General features: G+C 36.1%; 1 protein-coding gene across 5 annotated transcripts in view; it reads right to left on the bottom strand.

Annotated features, from left to right (window-relative positions):
- Window positions 1-8,965: 8,965 nt before the first annotated feature.
- ARHGAP42 (Rho GTPase activating protein 42) overlaps window positions 8,966-22,089 on the bottom strand; it is a 287,887-nt gene continuing 274,763 nt past the window's right edge. For 4 of the 5 annotated variants that reach the window (XM_041730578.1, XM_041730580.1, XM_041730581.1 and 1 more), the window contains 2 exons: window positions 14,726-14,805; window positions 8,966-14,299 (listed from right to left, as the gene is read on the bottom strand). In XM_041730578.1, coding sequence (XP_041586512.1) covers window positions 14,211-14,299; window positions 14,726-14,805 — 169 coding nt within the window. In that variant the 3' untranslated portion in view covers window positions 8,966-14,210. The remainder of the gene's footprint in view (window positions 14,300-14,725; window positions 14,806-22,089) is intronic. The other variant, XM_041730579.1, reaches the window with a different exon arrangement.

Below are 22,089 nucleotides of genomic sequence, written 5' to 3'. Positions count from 1 at the left end.
TCAACAAAACTAAAAGACAACCTACAGAATGGGAGAAGATATTTGCAAATGACATATCAGATAAAGGGCTAGTTTCCAAGATCTATAAAGAACTTCTTAAACTCAACACCAAAGAAACAAACAATCCAATCATGAAATGGGCAAAAGACATGAAGAGAAATCTCACAGAGGAAGACATGGACATGGCCAACATGCACATGAGAAAATGCTCTGCATCACTCGCCATCAGGGAAATACAAATCAAAACCACAATGAGATACCACCTCACACCAGTGAGAATGGGGAAAATTTGGAGAATTTTAAAGGTGAATTCATATGAGGTTCAATTTGTGAAAGTTAAAACATTATAGAAATTTAAGGACTCCTAAATAAAGACTTACCTTCTCTTTCCTAGTCTCAGGCAGGATGGAAATAGGACACCATCCACTTGGAAAAAAAGATTCCTGGAAGGCACCACATTCACTGGGGACATTATGCATATCACAGGAAGCAGGGGCTAATCTTGCCTGCCAATATTGCATTCAGAAAAGTAATACTGCAGCAATTCAAAACCAATTGAGGAGTGGAAAATTATCTTGGCCAGGTGGGATAATATTAGTTTCAATTTCATCTTCAGTTCAATATCATTATTGTTATTCCATTCAGATGTGTCCCTCTTGTTTACTCAACCAACTCTCTCTCTCTCTCTCTCTCTCTCTCTCTCTCACACACACACACACACACACACACACACATGCATGTAATGCACGCACTTACCTCTTACATTGGCCTTCCCAACAAAGTTCAACGAGAATCTCACCATCCGAGACTACAGACCAGGAAATTATATTAATGCTTTTTAAAAATTGCTTATTGAACTGAATTTATCTGGAAGCATCTAAATCAAGTTGTCTCCTAGAAAGAAGGCTGGAGTCTTAAAGTTTGAATTTAAAGTTACTTTTAGAAACTAAGAATATTGTGTCTTTTTATACCCACTGTTGATAAGCTGTTGAAACTATGAAATATCATGTTACACATCCTGGTTCTTATATTTTTGTAATACGCATTTCCCAAAATTGGATTACTGGAGTCCAATTACAGGGATCATAATATATGTGTATTTTATTTTATCAAATCTTGCTAAATATTTTGGATCAAAGTGTTGGAATACTTCACAGATAATTCACAGATAAGTGTTCTCATTTTCCTGCAGCCTCCACAGAACTAGCTATGATGTCCATAGTTTTGCCAGTCATCTGGGTGAAAAACTGTATCTTATTTGTTTTGCAAATTAAGGATATCATCTCTATCTTTTGTGTTACAAATATTTTTCCAGTCTAAAAGGCATCTTTCAACTTTATAATTTTTTTACTATATAAAAATAAAAAATTCTATTTCATTGTCTTTTCCTTTGAGATTTTGTAATTTCTTGCTTTGAAATGGTCTCCCCTACACAAACTCCTGATATTTCTTCTATTTTTTTTTTTTAATTTAACTGTAAGGACTTTATATATTCTTCTGTAAATCTGCTTTGAATAAAGTGTGAAGGAGGTCTAATTTTGTTTCCTTCCCTTTTGATAGCCAATTATTAAATTAACCTCTTATAAAATGTTAGTTTTATTATATATACATTGTTTCTCCAAATGCTTGAGTATGCTTTGTTTTTTAACTAAATACTTGCTTAATCTATTGCTAATACTGTGCTATTGAAATTTCTATAATTTAAAATTGTATTAATAACTTATATCATAAGTACTGCTCTCATTCTTTTCTGTCAAAACTATATTTGAACACATTTTTTATGAGCCTCAAATCATTTGTTATTTCCAAAAAAATCCTCTATTCTAGAAGATGGGTCTTATTTTAAGTCTTTTCATAAGATGTTGGATTTCCTCATCATGTAAGTCCCAACTTTCTTGATATAAGTATTCTTATGCATTTTATTCTTTTTTGCTATCATAAATGTGATTTCTCCTAGTTTTAATTGGTTATTACTAAATAAAGGGAAAGATCTCTTAATTTCTTAATTTCTATGTGTTACTTTATATTTATACACTTTACCAAATCCTTTAATCAATTCCAATAGATTATTTTGTCTGTTTTGTGGTAGAATGTCTTGGTTTTTTAAGTACATAATCATATTTTCTGGAAAAAAAACCTTTATCTTTTTATCTGCTTTTATGAAAGACATATGCCAATTATTTCATTTTACCTTACCAAATTTGCAAAACTTCCCACACGATGATGATTAATCATTAAAGTAGAAATCTTGCCTGTTTTCTAATTAAATAGAAAAAGACTCCAACGTTTTGCTGTTGATCTAAGGTAAACAGTGTTTACAAGTGTGTCAATTACCACTTCATTGCCTTTAGCTCCAAAGACATTCTCCCTAGTTTATGACACTGGGGGTAGACCTTGAAAACATTTCTCCTTTGCTACTTGGTGCAACGTTAGGCTTTAGCAATTGAGAAGTAGAGGGACACTAAGCAGAACAGGTAGGGCAGCCCAGTGGCACTCAACTTCTCCATCCTTGTTCATCAGTTGGCACCTGCCAGCAGTTTCTCTGCCACAAATGGTTAGGTTCCTGTAGGCCAGCTCCAGCCCATACTCACTAGCAAGTTCCTAACAACTGCTCTATTGCATATCCTGTAGTAGGCATACTCTTTCCAATAAGGTCTGTATCTCAGGTTCAAATGGGCTCTTAATTCTTAATTCCTTTGTACTCTCCCTTTGCCCTATAGCTGCTGTCACCATGTGCTATCTCTGTAGTCCTTAGAGTTCGATATTAAGTTCTTTAATAGGCACCTTTTACAGTTAACAAATCTTTATATTAATTTTAACTTGTTCTAATTACTAGGGGTTTTTCTGTTTTCTGACTGGAAACATACTGATATACTATGTTTAAATACCTAAGAAGGACATTAGGTCCTTCTTTAAGACATTAAGACATAACTCCTCTATTTTAGGATAACTCCTAATTAGGACATAACTCCTCTATTTTAGAGTTATTTTAGCACTGGCTGCCAAGCAAAAAACAGACAAAAACAAACAACCCACCATCCAGGATCAGTTCTGCAGCAGGTAAGCCTTGACACAAGCAGCATGAAAGCCTGGGCAAAGCCAATCTCTGCCACTTTTTGAGGCTTCATTCACTTTACAACTGCAGAGCTTTGTCCTTCACACCACATAACAATCCTTAAGTAGTGCAAGAACTGGTTTGCTCCTGGATTCCTCAAAGGTCATGGGGGAAGAATGACAGGGCCAGTTTTTGCTCTGCAAGTGAAAAATTCTTTCTGGCACATGGATCTCCTGAGTTCACAAAGCAGAAGAAAAGGTATCACCTCAGCTTTTAGGTCATATCCCAGCCCCAGGCAACATACTGAAAGAAGAATGCAGCCTAAATGTTCTGTAGTATTCAGTGGCCCCTCCTCATTAATTTCCCCTAATACCTGCTGTGGTCTCTATAAGCATTCCCTCATCAAAGAATAAGCACAAATCATTAGGCTGGCCTGTGCTTTTAAGCTTAGTCTAGTGAGTATCAGCCCTTTCCCAGCCTGATATGGAAGAGATCAAGCTGGTCCCAAGTTAAACTCTACTCCCATCTTCCATAGTGCTAACTCTGGGTTCAGACAGACATTCCAGCCACAACCTTTAGCTACTTTGTACACAGCCGCCATTTGGTATTCTTTGTGTTGGAGAGGACGTAGGTCAAATGTGGAGTTAATATATTTGATTTTGATCATATTTATGGCCCCTCTTCCTGGGGGTAAAATGTGCATATATAGACACAACACATTTACTATAAAACTTAGGGAATTCACACTTCCCATCCCCACCACCTATGTCCATCCTTGGAACTCAAGTTAAAGCCCCTGGATTTTATCTGACACATTAAGCAATCAATCTCTAGGCCTTGCTGCCGGTGCAAGGGTTCCCAAAAAGAGGAACAGCTCAAGCTGAGTCCACATCACCAAATTTACTAACCAATTCCAGCCACTCACTCTGTCATGTACTTTTGGCAGCTGTTTTCAGCCTTGATAACTTTGCTCAATGTCTTTATTCCTGATTCCTTCTTCAGCAACCTACAGACATCTAAGCCCATATGAATCCTCTAAATTACTCATTCAAAATAGTCATGTCATGTCACTTTGACCTCCGAAATGAGTCATTTCCCTGTTCTGGCCTTGTTCATCTTTTCTAGAGTTTATGAAACATTGTCTTTCCAGCCACATTCCTGCAGTGCTGGACACAACATTCATGTACTCACCCCTCCATTCCAGTCTTCCTAAAACTAAAATCTGAGTATGCCGTTCTCCTCTCTAAACCCTCCCTACCTCCTCAGATTGGCCTACATTCAATCAATCCTGCTTTTTATGCATTTTTTTTTTACCTCATTCTATCCTTCCACAATCATGTCAGTGTGCCAGTGCAAGCGCTCAATTTTACAGTGACTTAGAACTAGATCTAATCCATCAGAAGCTTCGTTCAACTTTAAGTCTCTAGGTCTTCATTCTCTGTCATATTCTATCCTTTTAGATACTTAGACATTTTACTTAGGATGTTTCCTTCTGGGTATAAAATTTCTTCTAATCCTCTCTGCCTTCTTTTCCCCTGTAATTTTTGGGGTTATTGTGTTCTCCTTTCATACTTTGTGCCTATATCACACTTACTTTAATTCATGTCTGTCTCCTTCATTGAGCTGTGAACTCCTTAAGAACAAAAGACCATGCCTAATTCTTTTTTGAATGCTTGGCACCATGTTTGGCACTGTTATTTGAAAGGATGAAGACATAAAAAAAGAATAAATAGAGCTTATCTCTGTGCTTCCCTATCATCCACTCTATTCCTCTCTTCTCCCCCAAATCCTGTTTGCCTCTTCCTTTGTGCAACTGGAATGCCTTGCAGAGAGCCCCACTCCTTTCAGTTTCTCACCTCAGCCAAAACTGTTGGATAATGATATCATCCACCAACTTACAATCAATTCACACTTATTCTTTATCTATATCCAACCAATCTTCTTTTTCATCATTTCTGCCATCTTCTGAGTTCAGAATAGTGCCTTTTCTCTACACTCCAACACTTACTCTTTTTAGCATTTCATCATATAACATCTCATTGACTTTTACTTACCTGTTACCCAAATAAACCATGATCCTCTTGAAAGGAAGGGTAATACCTAATTTACTCAAGATTTCCAATGACTTGCACAGGTCTTGGTGCTCAGTAATTGCCTTTTCAGACTGGTTCAAATATTCATTGATTTTTGTTTTCTCTGTGAAATTTTGACAAATGGTCAGTCATCCAGATGCACTTGAACACTCCCTATAATGGAAAGCTGTTTCTTGAGTTCTTTAGAACACTTGATGATAAAATTACCTTTTTAAAACCTTAATCTCAATCTTTGTGACTTCTTCCAAGGTTCTATCTTTGGCCTTTGTAATAATAATAAGACAGGAGTCTACTTTTTTTTTTTTTTTTTTTTCCCTCAGATACACCCAAAGGCTTCATTCAAAGTTCTGTTAAGCCTATGCTTTTCAAACTGCATTGTTTATCTAAATTATCTTGCAATCTTGTTAAAATGCAGATTCTGATTCAGGTTCTGCATTTGTAAGCAACTCTTAAGGTGTTCAAAGGTCACACTTGGGAGTAGCCTCACTCTGGCCTAAAACATTTTTCAGAGGATCAGGTTTCTAGTATCCTCACCAACTTCTTCTGGATAAACTCGTTTGCCAAAACACTTGTTCAAGTGTTGTGATACATAAAACTTTACCATACTCCACTTGGTGTAGTAAAAACGTGGTTCATTGTAAAGAGTACGGAGTTTCAAAGAAGGACATCTGGGCCTGCCACTACCAACTATGTGACACTGAGTCAGAGAAATTAACTTTCCCATCTGTTTTCTTTCAAAATAAAAGTGTGTGGGGGAGGGACACCCAGTGGTTGTGTCTAGTAGTTAAGAGGATCAGAAGATCATAGAACAGTGCAAGGGAGAATGTTTGCTTTGTGGTTGTTGACCATAGATTTGGGAGCCATGATTTAACTTTTATTGTTACAGTTTAATGTCTACTGATTCTTTTGCCATTTACATCAGAAAGTTGCAAGCTTTCTTACATCAGAAAGTTGCAAGCTATCAAACCCCTCAAGTCTTTAATGTAGCTACCCAGTAATACCTAGTAGGTAGGAGGCATTGGGCTATGTATTTCATACCTATTTTCAGAAATTTTCACACACCAAAAATTAACAAAAAAAAAGTTTTTCTCCTTAAATAGCCAAGTCTGGTTGAATGTTACTTTTTTCCCTTTTCTGCTCCCTGTGCACCCATTAGAGAAGATATTCATCAGAGGATATCCTTTTCAGGTAAGGTTAGACTTTACAAAGATCAAAGCATGGAAGCAGCTCTCCCCACACATTCAAAAAGCTAGTGGTCAGATCACAGCAGACAGGAGTCATGATTCTGCTATAAAGGTGCTGATAGGGCCCCCTCAGTCTCCAAATTAGCAGAAATTTAGACTAAGTCATTTCTTTCTTTTGAAGACTGTATTTATTTATTCATGATAGGCACAGAGAGAGAGAGAGAGAGAGGCAGAGACATAGGCAGAGGGAGAAGCAGGCTCCATGCAGGGAGCCCGATGTGGGACTCGATTCCGGGACTCCGGGATCATGCCCTGAGCTGAAAGCAGAGGCCCAGCTGAGCCACAAGAGTCCCACAGACTAAGTCATTTCCATGCCTGTTTTGAAAGGCCCTAAGGGTTCTTTGGAGATGCCAAAGAGGCTGTGGGCCTGGATGGAGGAAGGGAAGGCATTCTTTAACACACTTGAAAGCACACACTCTAGTAAGGTTGGATCATATTTGTTTAACATATTGTTTCATTTAAGATTTATTTGAAGAAATAATTGTTACTTTGAAAATGTTTGAAAAGCATTCGAGCTGTATATTTGTTAAGGCAACTTATGACTCATTCATGCTGTGGAAAATCTTTCTGTAATTAGGTGATTTATTGAATATCAAAAACCATGATGAAGATTGGGAGATAGGCTCTTATTTTTCTTTCTCTAGCCCAGGCTGACCCTGAAAAGCTTTTTCAGTAGACTGGCTTCTGGCAATATGGAGGTAGAATGTTTCAGATAACTAATCTCTATCAACAAGCGGAATCCTACTGAATGCCATGCTTGACTCATTTACCCTAACACCCAGAAACAGCATTCACAAGCATTTAATTTTATTATTTTGGGGATCTGTGTTTCCCAAGGGTATCCTATATAAAGAGGTTTCAAATGTTCTCATCTACATTTTTAAGAAGAAGAACCATTGTATAAAAAACCTGGAAAAATCTTGCTGGGACTCAGCAATGAACTAGTGATATGTCCCACACACACAGATCCCAATTTAGCAGAGAAAAATGTGAAAGTATTTAAGTCTTGAGTAAAAGCAACTTAAATTCCAAAAAGGAGATAAGGTGGCCCCAGTTCATGTCACAATCTTGTGGCTGACTTTGTTACTGTTTTTTTTTTTCACTATTAAGTATAAACTTTATACTTTATTTGGATATCACCAGTTTTTCCATTATGTCTTCTTTCTTTTCCAGGATGCAGTCCAGGGGTCTGCATTGCATTCTGCTCTCCCAATTCTTCTTTTATCTATGACCTTTCATCATGACCTCCACAGACTGGAGAAGTACTGTTATCTTGCAGAATGGCCCCCATCTAGATGTGTCTGGTGTTTTTCTTATGATTAGACTGGAGATATGGATTTGGGGAAAGAATACCACAGAGGTGATAGGCTTTTCTCATAACATCATATGGATTACAAAATGACCACATGGTATCACTGATGATGTTAACTTTATCACTTGGTTAGGATAGTGTCTGACAGGCTTCTCTGTCAAGTTACAATAGTTTTCCATACTCTTAATTTTTGGAAAGTAGTCACTAGGTCTAACAACACATCCTCAAGGAGTGAAAAGTTAAACTCTAATTGCCTAGTGGAAAAAGTAATACAATTCCAATTATTTGGAATTCTTCTCTATGAACAAAATTTCCTGTCCTTTGTATCAGTGTAGATTCATGGATATTTTATAATTTGAGTCATAATCCAATAATCTGATAACATTTTTGTTGCTCAACCTATTTAGCTTTGGCATTGGGAGTTAGTTTTTGTTATTTCTAAAATATCAATTATAAGAAAATCCATCCTAGGTTAATTTCTTCCAATCTAACATTCTCAAACAGTAGGTGATCCATGATGATTTTTCATAACTGTGCTAGTAGTCCTTTCCTGGGTAACTCATTGGAATTTACTCACATTAGTGAGTAATTTAGTGAGTAATTACTCACTCATACTAGTCTTTTAATCTCAATAGTCTTGTGTTATGATTTTATTGCTTCTCTTTTGATACTGAGGAAAGCTACAGTCCAGTTGAACAAATCAAGTTTATGCTCAGTGGCCCTATTTTTAACCTGTCAGGCTTAGTTTTGCAAAGTGATTGTTGCACTCCAATAATCCACTTAACAGCACAAAATAAATACATGATTCTCTTTTTTCTGATACAGAAAAACAAAATTTTAGGTAGAAATCAAATAATGATCAAAAGGGTCATAACTAATAAAAATCTAAGGGTGTATTTGCATGCTGAAACTTCTTCCATAGCACATTTGTAAACTTTTGCAAAGTTATATTTTCAGGTAAGCATACATACCTGTTATATTTGATATTTTGTTTATGGCTCATTTACTTCTCTCTTGTAGACATCTGCATCATTAATAGGTAGGTACCAACATTAACATCTTCCTGAATCTATCATAATGCCAATTTCTCAGGAAAAGGTCCAACTGGCAGGAAAAGGTTACTAATTCTGCTATAATTTTCCACTCAGCCACATTCAAAATGACCATTCATAGTACTTGAAAGTTTGTTTTTGATCCATATGAATCCAAGATGGCTGCCCTCCAACACAGTGGCTCTTGAAGTACAAAAACTAAATTAAAATGTGTTTACATCGTTTATTGTTTTAAGTAATTTAAAATACAGTGTCAACATACATTAAAGATATTGTGGCAATTGATATTAGGAATAACATAAGGTTATTTACATGTTTTATATATATGTGTGTATATATACACAAAGTGAAGACAAATACAGAAACACTACAAACAATTCAATATGATAATTTACTGACAATCATTTTCACCATATTTATTAATCAGTCATGTTAGTGGCTACAGAAAATTTCTAGTACTGAAATATAGTATCTAAATATTCAATTTTAACATAAACTATAGTACTTCAAATTTTAACAGTATATAAATAGGATTCTGAATTTTTTTTTAAAAAAAGTCATCTTCCCTGCCAAACTCCCTATTTAGTTGTAAAGGCTTCAGCTCTTCTTGAAGTCACAGGCCTCAATGTGGTGATATCTCAGATTTTAAGCATAAATCATGTGCAGGCAGTATTCTCTGTAAAAAGGTAAATGAAGATGCAAAGCCATATATAAAAGTTCTAACATGCTACCACGTATAAAACAATGAATACTTTTAATCTAAGAAACTGAATGGATTCAAGGCAAAATTAGGCTACTCTCAACCCAGGAAGGGTAAAGACCAAAGGAAACACTGCTAAGAGATGGCAGATGGTACAAAGGGGAGAAAATGATCATCTAATGAGGTGGTATCAGCACTTTTGGTCTCCACCTCCCTCCATCACTTAAATTCCTATCATAGCCCTGTACATAAACATCTTGGATGTTGAAGGATATTTATGTTTGTAATAACTATAAGTGACCCCTGCCTTTGGGGCTCCTGAGTAAGCATAGAGACTTCATTTCTCCCTCTAGCACCAAGAAATGTTCAACCTCTGAACCTGTCATCTGTCTTGAGGGTCAGAGAGGAAGGGATGACCTACTGGGCTCCCTAACCAATACAACAGCTTCTAAACACTGATGTAGCATACTCAGATCAGTCTTCTGCCAATGGTTCACTGTGAGCACTGTCAACATTCTTATTTGAAATTCCTTATTTAAAGCAGTGGATGTAGCTGCCATAAAAAAATGAAAAATCTTATTTATTGATTTGACCCTTTACAAGTACATGTCACTTATAAGCCAGAGTTCACCTAAGATTAGTACCAAGTAGAACTTGCACATTTGAAGCAAGGAGATTTTGGTGGCAACAAAAGGATACAGTGAATATATCAACTAAGGCTAGTTGATAAATACCTGGCAGTAAGTTTGTAGATCAACAGGGAACAGGTGGGATATAGACTATTCAGGAAGTTTAACTTACTTTGTAAAACATGTTTTGATTTTGGAAGGTAACCAAAAAAGACTGGAACCAAAAGTAAATAGCGATTTCTACCATAACGGGAAACCTTTAGTCAAGTGCAGAATAACTTCTGGACAATAGTAAAGTCTCTTGTTTTTTTCTTTTTTACCAAGATTTGGAGCTCTACTCAGTGATGTTATTAGGTCATACATAGTAACGGCTACAAATTACAAAGGTATTGTAAAAACAAAGAACAAAATCTGACTGTAAATGGTCTTACCGACTTACTTGACTCAGTAAGTCAAAAAAGTTTAATTCAAGTTGGAGTTCTAAATGCTAATTAAGACATCCTGAATACATAAACTGAGGGGTATACTACAAATACAGTTGTTTGAAAAAACTCTTCTACACCAGCATCTATAAGTGATATCCTTCTCATATCAGAAATAGACATAGACCTGAAGAATGAGGCTGGGAATAATAGGGTGAATGAGGTTATCACCACAGGATTACGTTGCTAGACTTTTTTTCCTTACAACCTAGTGGATTTTTTTTTTTAAACTGGTGGGTTTTTAAAGGGCGTGCCACAATATGTAAAACCAATTATTATATAATAGGAATAAGTCATTATCTATCTTTATTTTTCCTACTTGGGAACTTGGATAGTTTGAGATTATAAAGTATATATCTTTTTCCCCACCACCCCTGAAAGAGCTAGCTAAGAAGCCATTGTTGAGAAATTTGGTTGCACTCATTCACATTACAAAGCACAGAGAGCCAATACAACTACCCAAACCACTCAAATCAAATAAGAAGAAATGGCACTTCCTCATACTTCATGGTCTTCACAGGAATACAAAGATTGTTTTACTTTTCAGACATTTACACATAGCACAAGAAAAACCTTCAGTTAACTGACTAGTTTCTATAAACTTGGTAGAGTTATGGCATAACAAAAGAGGCACCTTTTAAATATGTAAGTATACTGTACTTAGGGATATTTTCACATAGTACACAGGATGACCAGCTTAGATTTATCAATCTCTTCCTCATACTGAGTATATCATAAGTAGTGTTTAGAGTGTCCACACTGTGCATTCTGAAGGTGTGGATGTAACATATCTTCATATTGCCCCTGAAAAGCTAGGGTTTCATTATTGAAATGTGGTTACAATTTTTAATGTGATCTTGTTTCAATGACTGCCATTATCTTGTGTAATTTATGTACCATGTAATTTAGAGCACGTCTTGATTTTCTCAATGCTCATTAGTACCTTATCTGTAGGAAACTTATTTCTAAGGAAAAGCAGCTTTAGTCTGTCTGCAGTTTATGGCCATAACTTGCTTACACATGTAATCAATATGAAAAAAAAGGACCATTCCCATAAATGTTAAAATTGCAAAAGGAAATACAATTCGAACAAGCACTTATACTTTTGTTTCAGAAAAAGGACTATACTAAGTAATACCACAGTAAGTGCCTCACTATGAGAAATGAGGGCTTCACATCCACGTCTTATACAGTAAAACCTTTAACTCCTCACTGATCACAATGGAATTAGCTCTCAGATAACTTAGAGGAAGGAACACTCTGGGCTGTGTGAAAATAAAATGAAGGTTGAAATTTCTCTATGCAGCTCCTGAAGTAGAATTCTGAATCTTTCTTTGGAGTCAAGTTGGTCTTTGGAAGAAAATCAATTTGCCATTAAGAGGTTCTAATCTAGTAGAATGCCAGATGACGGCAAGGGTGTTTAAAAGATGGTGTCATATAAACTAAGGGAATGGTACACTGGAAAAACGACCTTCTGTTCCAGCAGAGGGTAGTCAGGGTGTCAGCAATGCTATTATTACTAGTAAGGGCCACCAAAGATCTAGAGACCAAAAAGCTCTAGCAACACCTGATTATAAGTATACAAAGTTCAATATCAGAAGGTAAAAAAATAAAATTTATCAGATTTTTTTCATTTTATTACTAATTTTTACAACATTAAATATTTTTCATTCCTTTATTTCAAAGCACTGGTATTTATTTCTGGTTTGACTCTATCTACTGTTATTCTTTTTAAGTTCTCATCCAGTATTCCATTTTTAATTTTAAAAGCAAATCTAAAAGGTAAGGCATAGTTGTGTGAATATGCATGCACATATAATTTAACCTGTGAACTCTAGAAACATTCATTTAAAGTGGAAGAGATTGAAACTACAGATTATATTGTCACATAAAAAGAGGTTTGTGCAAGTCAGTACCTGAGTATCTGTACAGTGAAGAACTCTGAAGTAACAAGTAAAATATCATGGCCTAGTGGACCAGTATGGTGGCAGGCAATGAGAGTAACCAGCTTTTTGGAATCTTGAGAAGAAAGACTCTTTGCCATATGCAGGTATTTATCGATATACTATATTAGAATAATTGGAATATAAATAATGGTTGATGCATGACCAGATGTTGATGATATATTTAAATGGATAGTGAATACTTATTTCTATGCTCTATAAGTTCAGTGAAATTCTTAATAAAGGCTGTAAATCGAAAGGTATAAAAGAAAATCATGTACAGATTTTATTCCTGCTAAAGATGGTTAAACAATTTTAAAATCTGTGGTTTAAAATTTAAGAATCCTGTATCTTTATGTTTGGTTTCTATCACAAGCATAGAAGTTAAAAGGCATGTCTTCTCCACTTGTGTCTTTAAAAAACAACTTTATCATTTGTACAAGAATTTCTCAAAAGCCAAAATTATGTATCAATAAAATATGTTAACACTTTACAGTGTTACAAGTAGAATTCAGGATGCATGCCTTAAAACTGCATTTTTTACACTGTTTTCCTATTATTGTAGTTGTATTTTGTGATGCCACTATAATCCCACTAGCAGATGATATGTGCATATGACTTATCAGTATTTATATGTTAATGTAGTAAAAATTCATAAAATCCCAAAATAATAAAGATAGTTTTACACATTCCCTAAACCAGGCATCAGCAAACCAAGACCCACAAATTAAATCCTGCTTGCCAGGTTTGCCCATCCGCTAAAATATTTCTATTTTAAAATTGATTTTAATAATTTACAGAAGGATGACATGCTGGGACACACAGAATTTTGATTTTCAAATTATAGGATCCATAAATAAGTTGTATTGGCACTAAGCCATGTTAATTTGCTTATTCATGGTCTATGGGTACTTTCTGCTGTAAAGGTAGTGTTGGGTATTGTGGTGAAGATCTTTAGGGGAATGCAAAATACCCACATATTCATTGTCAGGCTTTGACAGAAATAATCTGCTGATTCCTGCTATGCCCAGAGAAGGCATCTGGAATACTGAATGGAGTGTTTATATTGAAATCAGTGTATGACTTAATTTGGCTTCATTTATAGACATCATATACATTATTCCTTCTGAATATCATCATCTACTTGGTAAACAAATAAAAATAAAGTTGTGTGAAAAAAACTTATTGTTTGAAATGTTTAGGACCAAACAATCTTATATAAAAGATGTAAATTCTTAAGAAAAAATAATAAATGAACAAATTAAATCACATTTTTAAGTCATGATTTCAAGGTTCCTCAGAAAATGCCAGACAGTAAAGGACAGATCTAAAAATCCTTATAGCAAATTTCTAGTTTCCCAATTTCTGGGATATAGTACTTCATACAGTATTTGAGATTCTACGATTATTATAGAAGAGACAATGTACAGATTTACTTATCAGAAAAAACAGGGGAGGAAAGATTTTAAAATAAGAAACCAGTCAAGAAGTAAAAAATAAAAAGAATGGCTGGCAAGCAATTTAAGCATTTTTTTTTCTTTTCCATGTATAGGGAGCTACATAGTCTGCTGGTGTAGAAACCTGATAGAAATTTAGTTTTCATTTAGCGGGCTGATTCCCATATCTGTGTCAGATAAAATCATAGCACTTATTATTGTTACCATGGATACCATGAAGATACTGCCATCCACTAAACAGTATTAGAGGAAGACAACATAATTTTCTGGAACTAGTCCTGTTTTGCCTTCATAAGTTGCTTTCAACCATCCTGGTTCCACTGATGGGTACACTGACAAAAAATAAAAAACAAATGTCATTCATTCAACATTAGCCTCAAATAATTATGTACACAAATGGGTAAAAATCCACATCAGATTGCATATACACACTCAAGTTGTCAAAACAGTGTCATAGCATCTTTAAGGCTGGAGATGTCCTTTTCCATTCATGTAACCAATCTCTCATCCTCCCCAATCCCTCCTATCCTTCCATCTTTCCTGTCCCCCCCATCCCTTCTTCCTTCTGCCTCTCTCATATATACAGGAGCAAACCGGGCTGCAGAGGAATTTGATGCATTCACCTGTACAGGTTATGAGAGGCAGAGCTGGGACTAGATTCTGAGTCTTCTGGCTTCTATTTTAGCTTATTATCCCTACACTATTCCTTCATCTTCCCCAAGATAATGAACTTTAGTGAAGGGAATGGGCATACTTACCATTAGAAAATACCGCCCCTTGTGGGAAGGAAAGCTCATGGCTGTGCTCTGCTTTACATGAGTACATGGCTTTGGCTTGGCTGAAAGGGGAAAAAGCAATTTATAAAATCCATAACACTCAACTCAAGTACATTTATACTTCAAATTATTTTTAAAATGATATTAGTTTTTAGTTGTATGATATTAGAGTATAATATACATAAAACACATATGTAAGTATACATAAGAGCATTTTCCACAAACTGAATACACTTATGTCACCTAATCAAGAAATCAGATATTAAGAGCACACCAAAAACTCTTCTTGTACTTTCAGGAAATGTCCCCATGGATAATTAACCTGGCTTATAACAGCACAAATTTGTTTTAAATACTATTATAGAACAGTACGCTGGCAAACAGGCCATTTTTACACTTATACAGAAGTTCATACAAACCCTAAAGCTTTTTTTTTTCTACTTCTTTCCAGATTATCAGAGGTGAGACCACAAAATTTAAGGCCTACAGAGTACAGTAAATAAATTAAGTGGGCATGATACATGAAAAAATGATAGGATAAATTGATGATAAATGACAACCAACAATAGCCTCATTGTCAGGGAGATGATGAGGACAGATAGAGGCTTTGCAAAACAGAGCCTATAACATCTCCTAAAGTGGGAAGCCAACACTCAGGTCCCACCATCTCTTGCCATATGAAAATTCAGACTCAATGTAACCAGATACTATAGTTTCTTAAGAGAAGCCAGAATTTCAGAGATTTATAAGAGATCTATTTTAAAATATTTGAGCCTACACTAAAAAGCCATCAACTCATCAAGTCACTGAAGAGTCACCTTTATTCTTCAACATCCAATTACTTTGATACAATGTACAAGTTATCCTGACTTCACCTACTTCTCACCATCTCTATCACAACCAGAGTCCAAGCTACAATCGTTTCTAGTGTGGCTCACAGAATGGCTTCCTAGCTTTCTAAATCCTCTAGGCTTCCTATTTTGTTTCCTTACAATCCATTCTACACAGAGAAGCTCTGGGGCAGTTTGAAAAAGGTTCTGATGATCATGTGATGACCACATTATTTCTTCAAAAGCAACCTTTCACCTGGTTTCCAATTCTAGCCTCCACACTATGCACAAACAGGTACCTGTCAGTATCTCCTGCTTCTTCTGTACCTGCCTCTGCTCACCTACTATACTCCAGTCACACTGGCCTGCTTTAACCTCTTCAAACATGCCAAACTCAATCCTACCTCAGCACTATCAGAGCTTTGCCCCGAGATGTTTTCCTCTTTATCTTCACATGGCTGTGTACTTCTAGTTCACCTTAAATTTCCTAAGCTTTGCTAAAGGTTTGGTCTTCCTGACCACACATCCAAAATAGGTGCCGAGGCAAGTATCATACTCACCTGTTTTAAGTCTGAATGGTATTTAGTAGCTGGTATTCTGTTGTTACTATTGATATTTCTATAATTCTCTCTCCCCAATTAGAATGTGAGCTCCATGAATGATGCTTGATGCTTAGTAACTCAGTAAGTATTTGCTGAATCAATGAATGGAAAAAAAGGTAAGATGCTCTGGGGTCTGTTTTCTACATGATGAGGACTTTTAAGACTGAAGGTACCCTGTCTTTCCTCCCTGAGGTCTCAGTACTTATTCCCTGCAAAGAAGTATCAGCAAGCAGTATTTGCTATCTACAGCTTTCTCAAAGAGCAGTGTAACATTATTATTTAATTTCCCTGTTGGAACTAGATGCTGGGTCTTATTCCCTACATTTCCAGAATGAGAGTAGCTCATTTATAATGGAGTTGTCAAACAGATATCTGAAAATTAGGAAGTTAAAAATTAGAGAAAAATTATGTTCCTACCCCCAGAGTCTATTTCATGAGGTGAGTCTCAGGCTGTACTTCCAGAAAGTCTGTGAGGACAGCCTGCAGCAGACAGATTTAGGAATGGCTACTAGCCCAACTCAACTTGGTCTAAGGAAGAACTGAGGAAGCACAGGTACCCAGAGTAGAGCCCTGTGTACGTGTGTATATGTGCATGCAAGTACATGAATGTGTGTGCATGGGAGTGTTGCTGACATGTGGGTGGGGTGGGGGAAGAGGATACTACCAAGTTATGAAGACTTCTAAGAACCAGACCATGGTAATCTTAAATAGAAAGAATATTAGTTTTTCCTATAATCTTCCAGTCAATTATAATAATTTAATCTAATTTGGTATAATTTGATCTGATATTATAATCTTGTATCTGATGTAATTGAGGGCTCCAGCCATTTCTCTAAAAGAATATAAGGATTTTTCAAAAACTCAAATATCTTTTTTTAAAGATTTTATTAATTTATTCATGAGAGACATAGACAGAGAGAGAGAGAGAGAGAGAGGGAGAGAGAGAGAGGCAGAGACATAGGCAGAGGGTGAAGCAGGCTCCCTGCAGGGACTTGATCCCAGAACCCCAGGATCACCACCTGAGCCAAAAGCAGACACTCAACCACTAAGCCACCCAGGCTTCCCAAAAACTCAAATCTTCTAACAGCAAAAATTTCCTCTAATAGTAAGTCTTACTACTTTGAATCATTAGTCAATGCATTAAGAAACAATTTTCAGTTATACAAATCGTTAAGAAGATATAATCCTTATAATGATACAGTTTTTGAAATTATACTCTAAATGCAACCAAACTATTTTTGTTAATATTTCAGACATGAATGTTCTCTCTATAGTATTTTATGGGATTGGATAGCATGGGGGAGGCATGTAGAGTAATTATGCCTCTAAATAAATGGGTATTGTTAAATGTGTCAAAAATACCTAGCACAAATTATTATCTGTCATGACTTTTCAGTTATCTGTGCATATGACAGACAGGTATAATTTTCTTCTGCCAAGATCTGTAACTACAGGTGTGAACTCAGCATAGAGCTTTGATGATTTAATGTAGATGTTTGTGACAGTGAAGTTTTCTCTCTAGGTGCTAATGCTTCCTCTTTTACTGCCTTGGTATATTGAGGAAGATATGAAATAATTCTGTCACCTTTTGAGTCTCTCTTCAAAAGATCCTAATATCCTTTGAAAAGGATTTTGAAAATCTTGCTTCTTATTGCATGGTAGAGTAAGGTAATGGCACTCAGCCTCCTGAAAGCCATTTCTTTCCTTATAATCTAGGGGATGATCTGTTCATAAGACCCACTCCTAATTCTAAATGCTATTACTAATGAGTAGACTTACAAAGGTTTGATAGTGTGAGTGTGCAAAATTCACAATGATTATCTTAATATGAGCAACATTTTAAAATGTCACCTAATCAAAATTGATAGAATGTTTTCTGGAGGGCCACTTAATCACACACACACACACACACACACACTTTTAGTATGAAGGAAGGAGAAATGCACACAGATATAGTTAAAAAGTTGCTAAAGTAATAACATATACAAAGGCTAAAAACAAATCACAACCTAAATCTTCATCAGAAGATTTTTTTTTTTTTTAGATTTTATTTATTCATGAGAGACACACAGAGAGGCAGAGATAGGAGAAGCAGGTTCCATGCAAGGAGCCTGATGTGGGATTCAACCCTGGGACTCCAGAATCACGCCGAGCCACCCAGGCGTCCCTTCATCAGAAGATTTAATGAATTAACACACACCAATCCAGTAAAGCATTAGGCAGCTATTACAAATAATAAAGTAGAAGAACATATGACATGAAACAGTGCTAGCACGTAAAGCAATGTTTTACAAAAATTTTGTCCTTGCAAGACCTCTAAATTGCACATGACTATTTAAAATCAATTCTGCATTTGCTTCTTGGTCACTGGTTAGAGATTTCTTAAATTAGTTACATGTTCCTTTCTTAGTTTTCCTCTCAACAAACACTGGCTGTTTCTGGCTTGGATATCTGTCTGAATATTGAACACCTCAATGCTATAGAACTTCCATGGGACCTTATAGAGTTAAAGCTGCTTGTATCAAAGGCATGTGTATTGCAACTCCACTGAAAATGAAGTGAAAATGTGAGTAATAAATTATTATTATTTTTTTAGAGAGAGAGAGAGAGAGAATGTCCACACTTGTGCGAACAGGCAAGGGAGGGGCAGAGGAAGAGGGGGAGAGAGAAACTCAAGCAGGCTCCATGCTCAGCATGACACAGGGCTTGACCTCACGACCCTGAGATCATGACCTGAGCTGAAATCAAGAGTCTGATGCTTCACCAACTGAACCATCCATGTGCCCTAGTAACTAATGAAGGCTTTTTAAGTTAAAAAATGTGTATTTTATTCATTTATCTAACAATTTTGTTGAGCATCTTTTCTGCATTGGGCACTATGTTGGAACAATGCAGTGAATACAACCTTCATGGTTCCTTTTCCGTGTTTATCACGGAGGAGTGAGTGGTTCATAAAGTACAGTCAAGGAGAACCTGGGTGGATGGGTAGATGGGACCCTGAGAGGATAACTGCTCTGACAGCAAATGAAGTGTATATGAGAATCCATTTATTTCCTATTATGCCATATATTAAAGAGGCCTGTAAAAAATGTAAAATAATGTAACTCTTTATATTAGACAATATTTTTCATAAAATTTATTTTATTTATACTAATATGTAATGGCCTTTTAAAAATGTTTGTTATTGTATTAGTGGTGCTTTGGTGGAATTAAGGAAGAGGTGTTAGTTCCTGAGCTCTCAGCAGTCAACATCATTAAGGAATGGAAGCTGATTACAGCATGTTCAGTATATGGTCACAAAAGAGGAGTGGGCTTCCATGTGGCCTGGGTTAGTGGTGGATATGAAACAACTTCTGTTGTTTTAAACACATTAAGAACATGGCCTTTGGAAGAGGTAAAGAAGCTAGACCCTGCTATGATCCGGAGGTAGGCACATTATTTACCTGACTTTCACAGAAAACAGTCACCCCCAAATGCTGGAGGACTTGTGGTCATCAGGTGACTTGGTTGATAGGAATTCGGATTTTGAAAAGAAACAGGTCATTTCCTTGGTTCATCTTCTATATGTAGAAGTGAAGTCTAAGGAATTAAGGTTATGTATGGCAGAAGCAGGCTAGAGTCTACATCTCCTGATTGCTGATCTAGAATATTTCTGGTGACTATTTGGATATTATCTGTGAAGTCTCTTAATACCACTGAAAAAAATCATTTCTATTTTTGATAATTGTTGATTGTTAATAACAGTGAATAATCACAATTCTGTCTTCTAACAAAAAGAATTACTCTATCAGCCTTTAGTTACATGAGCTTATTTACATTTTTAATAAATTCATAAATTAAAAAAATTGTTTAAAATTCTACTATAGCAAATATAGATAGATATGATCCAAATAAATAAAAGCTCTTTGGGGGTTGTCAATGAGTTTTTTTAAGTGTTCTGAGACTAAAAAGTTTGAGAACCATGGTCCTAGATGAGATTAGGTGGTTGTGAATCAGAGGTGGTTTCCCTTCACTTTTTTTAGTCGATTAATATTCTCCATATTCTCTAAAAGAAGAAAAAAATATTATTCTTAAAAATCATGGATTCTTTTGTGTTTCTTAATGTAGCACATTGATTTATCTTATGTGTATCTTACATGTGTCACTATGCTATAAACTAGTGACAGCCTTCTTATCAAACTTACTGGACAAGAAGAATGTGTTGAGCTTTGCTTTGGTGCTGTGTAATTATAAACAAGACATTGGTTTGAAATTATGATAACAGAAATATGTGATTGCTTATAATGAGCCAGACGCTCCGAATTTTCTTAATTCTCAAGCACATAATTCTCAATTCAACCTTCGGAAGATACTTGTATAGCTTGCCTAAATTATATTACTTTAAAGCGGATCTTTCCTTCTGCCCAAGTATAACTAACATTGGGGTAAAGGCTTTACAGATATCATTTTCCACATGCTTTTATAATGGTAAAACAGAGTCTAGTGACATTTAGCTCTTGAAGGCATTTTCCAGATTAAGGAGAACAATTGTAAATAACTAATGTCTGCTCAGGGATATTCTAGGTACTATGACATTTTTCTGTATTCAAATGGTTCTCAAACTCTCTCTCTTTTTTTTTTTTTTTTTGTGCTACATAAGAATCATTTGGGGAAGTTGTCAAAAATTCATATTCTCCAGGCCTCAGTCTCAGATATTCTGGCTTCAGAGTCTGTAGCAACTCAGGAATCTTCACATGAACAAGTCTTACAGGTCAAGCTCCCTTGAAGAGTGGCCCCTTCCATTCCACTGAACCTGATTTCTTAAAAATTTCCAGTGATACTTTAGAGATTAAAACCAGTGTCCTCTAATGATCTCCTTGACATTTTTGCTTCTACCACATTGACCATTACTTCTGATCATTCCTTCACATTTTCTTTGCTTGACCTTTAAATCATTTAAATCATTCACCTCAGCCATTTTTCCTTTTTTATTCAGTATGCTCCATCCTGGAGTACCCTCACCATTATTTATGCAGTGTAACTGATGGGGGAACAGAGGACTAGCTGAGGACAAAGCACAAGCCCAGAGCAGTACATTGACAAGTCCTTGAAACAGGCAGAGGGACATTCCTCTACGGACTCAAATGCCTCGATGTTCATACTTTGCTAAGGGCAGAAGGCAATCTTAGCCCATCCTCCAGGAGCCTGTAAGTTTACTTTAACATATGAAATTCCTTTTGAAATTTCCCTTTATTTCTATCCCCCAAGATACATGTTGGCAATCATCCTCCAAGCACATGGCCCACCGAAAGACATCTGAAGGGTCTCATGACTCAGGTTTTATTAGACGGTAACAAGTGACCTTTTCCCAACAATAGCCAGGCCCCTCAAGGTCCTGGAAACCTTGCTTCCAAAATTCCTTATCTCTTATTTTGTGCTATCTCCTGACCCCTTCCAACTCCCAGGTATATAATCAGTCACCCCTCACAGGCCCAGGCAGTAGCTCTTCTTGCCCAAGTGTCCTGTCCTTGGGCTTTAATAAAACCAGCATCTTGCACCAAAGACATCTCAAGAATTCTTTCTTGGTTGTCGGCTCCAGACCTCACCTATATTCTGAAACGTCATCATAACCACTGTGTGGAAATTTCTCAAATGGCACCAAACTCCATGTTATCTCCTGGTTCCAGTTACACAATTTGCCTCTCAATGTTCCTCAGGCTCCTCAAACATTATGGTTAAAATTTTCCTTTCCCTCCTATGTACTCATAAGCCAAGATCAGAAACTAAATTACCATTCTTTTTGACAGTCTCAAAGACTTGGAGTTTTTTTTTTTTACATGTCTTTCATTCCCAAAGTATCAAAGCAGTTGTCCAATACTGCTCTGATTCATAAACTCTCCTTATAGTTTTTCATGCTTTTGTTATTGCCCTAATT

The sequence above is a fragment of the Vulpes lagopus genome, chromosome 15 (assembly GCF_018345385.1).
Source record: "Vulpes lagopus strain Blue_001 chromosome 15, ASM1834538v1, whole genome shotgun sequence".
In the NCBI taxonomy this organism is placed as follows: Eukaryota; Metazoa; Chordata; class Mammalia; order Carnivora; family Canidae; genus Vulpes; species Vulpes lagopus.
Note: the sequence above shows the minus strand (reverse complement) of the source record. Positions and strands in the feature narration are given on the sequence as shown.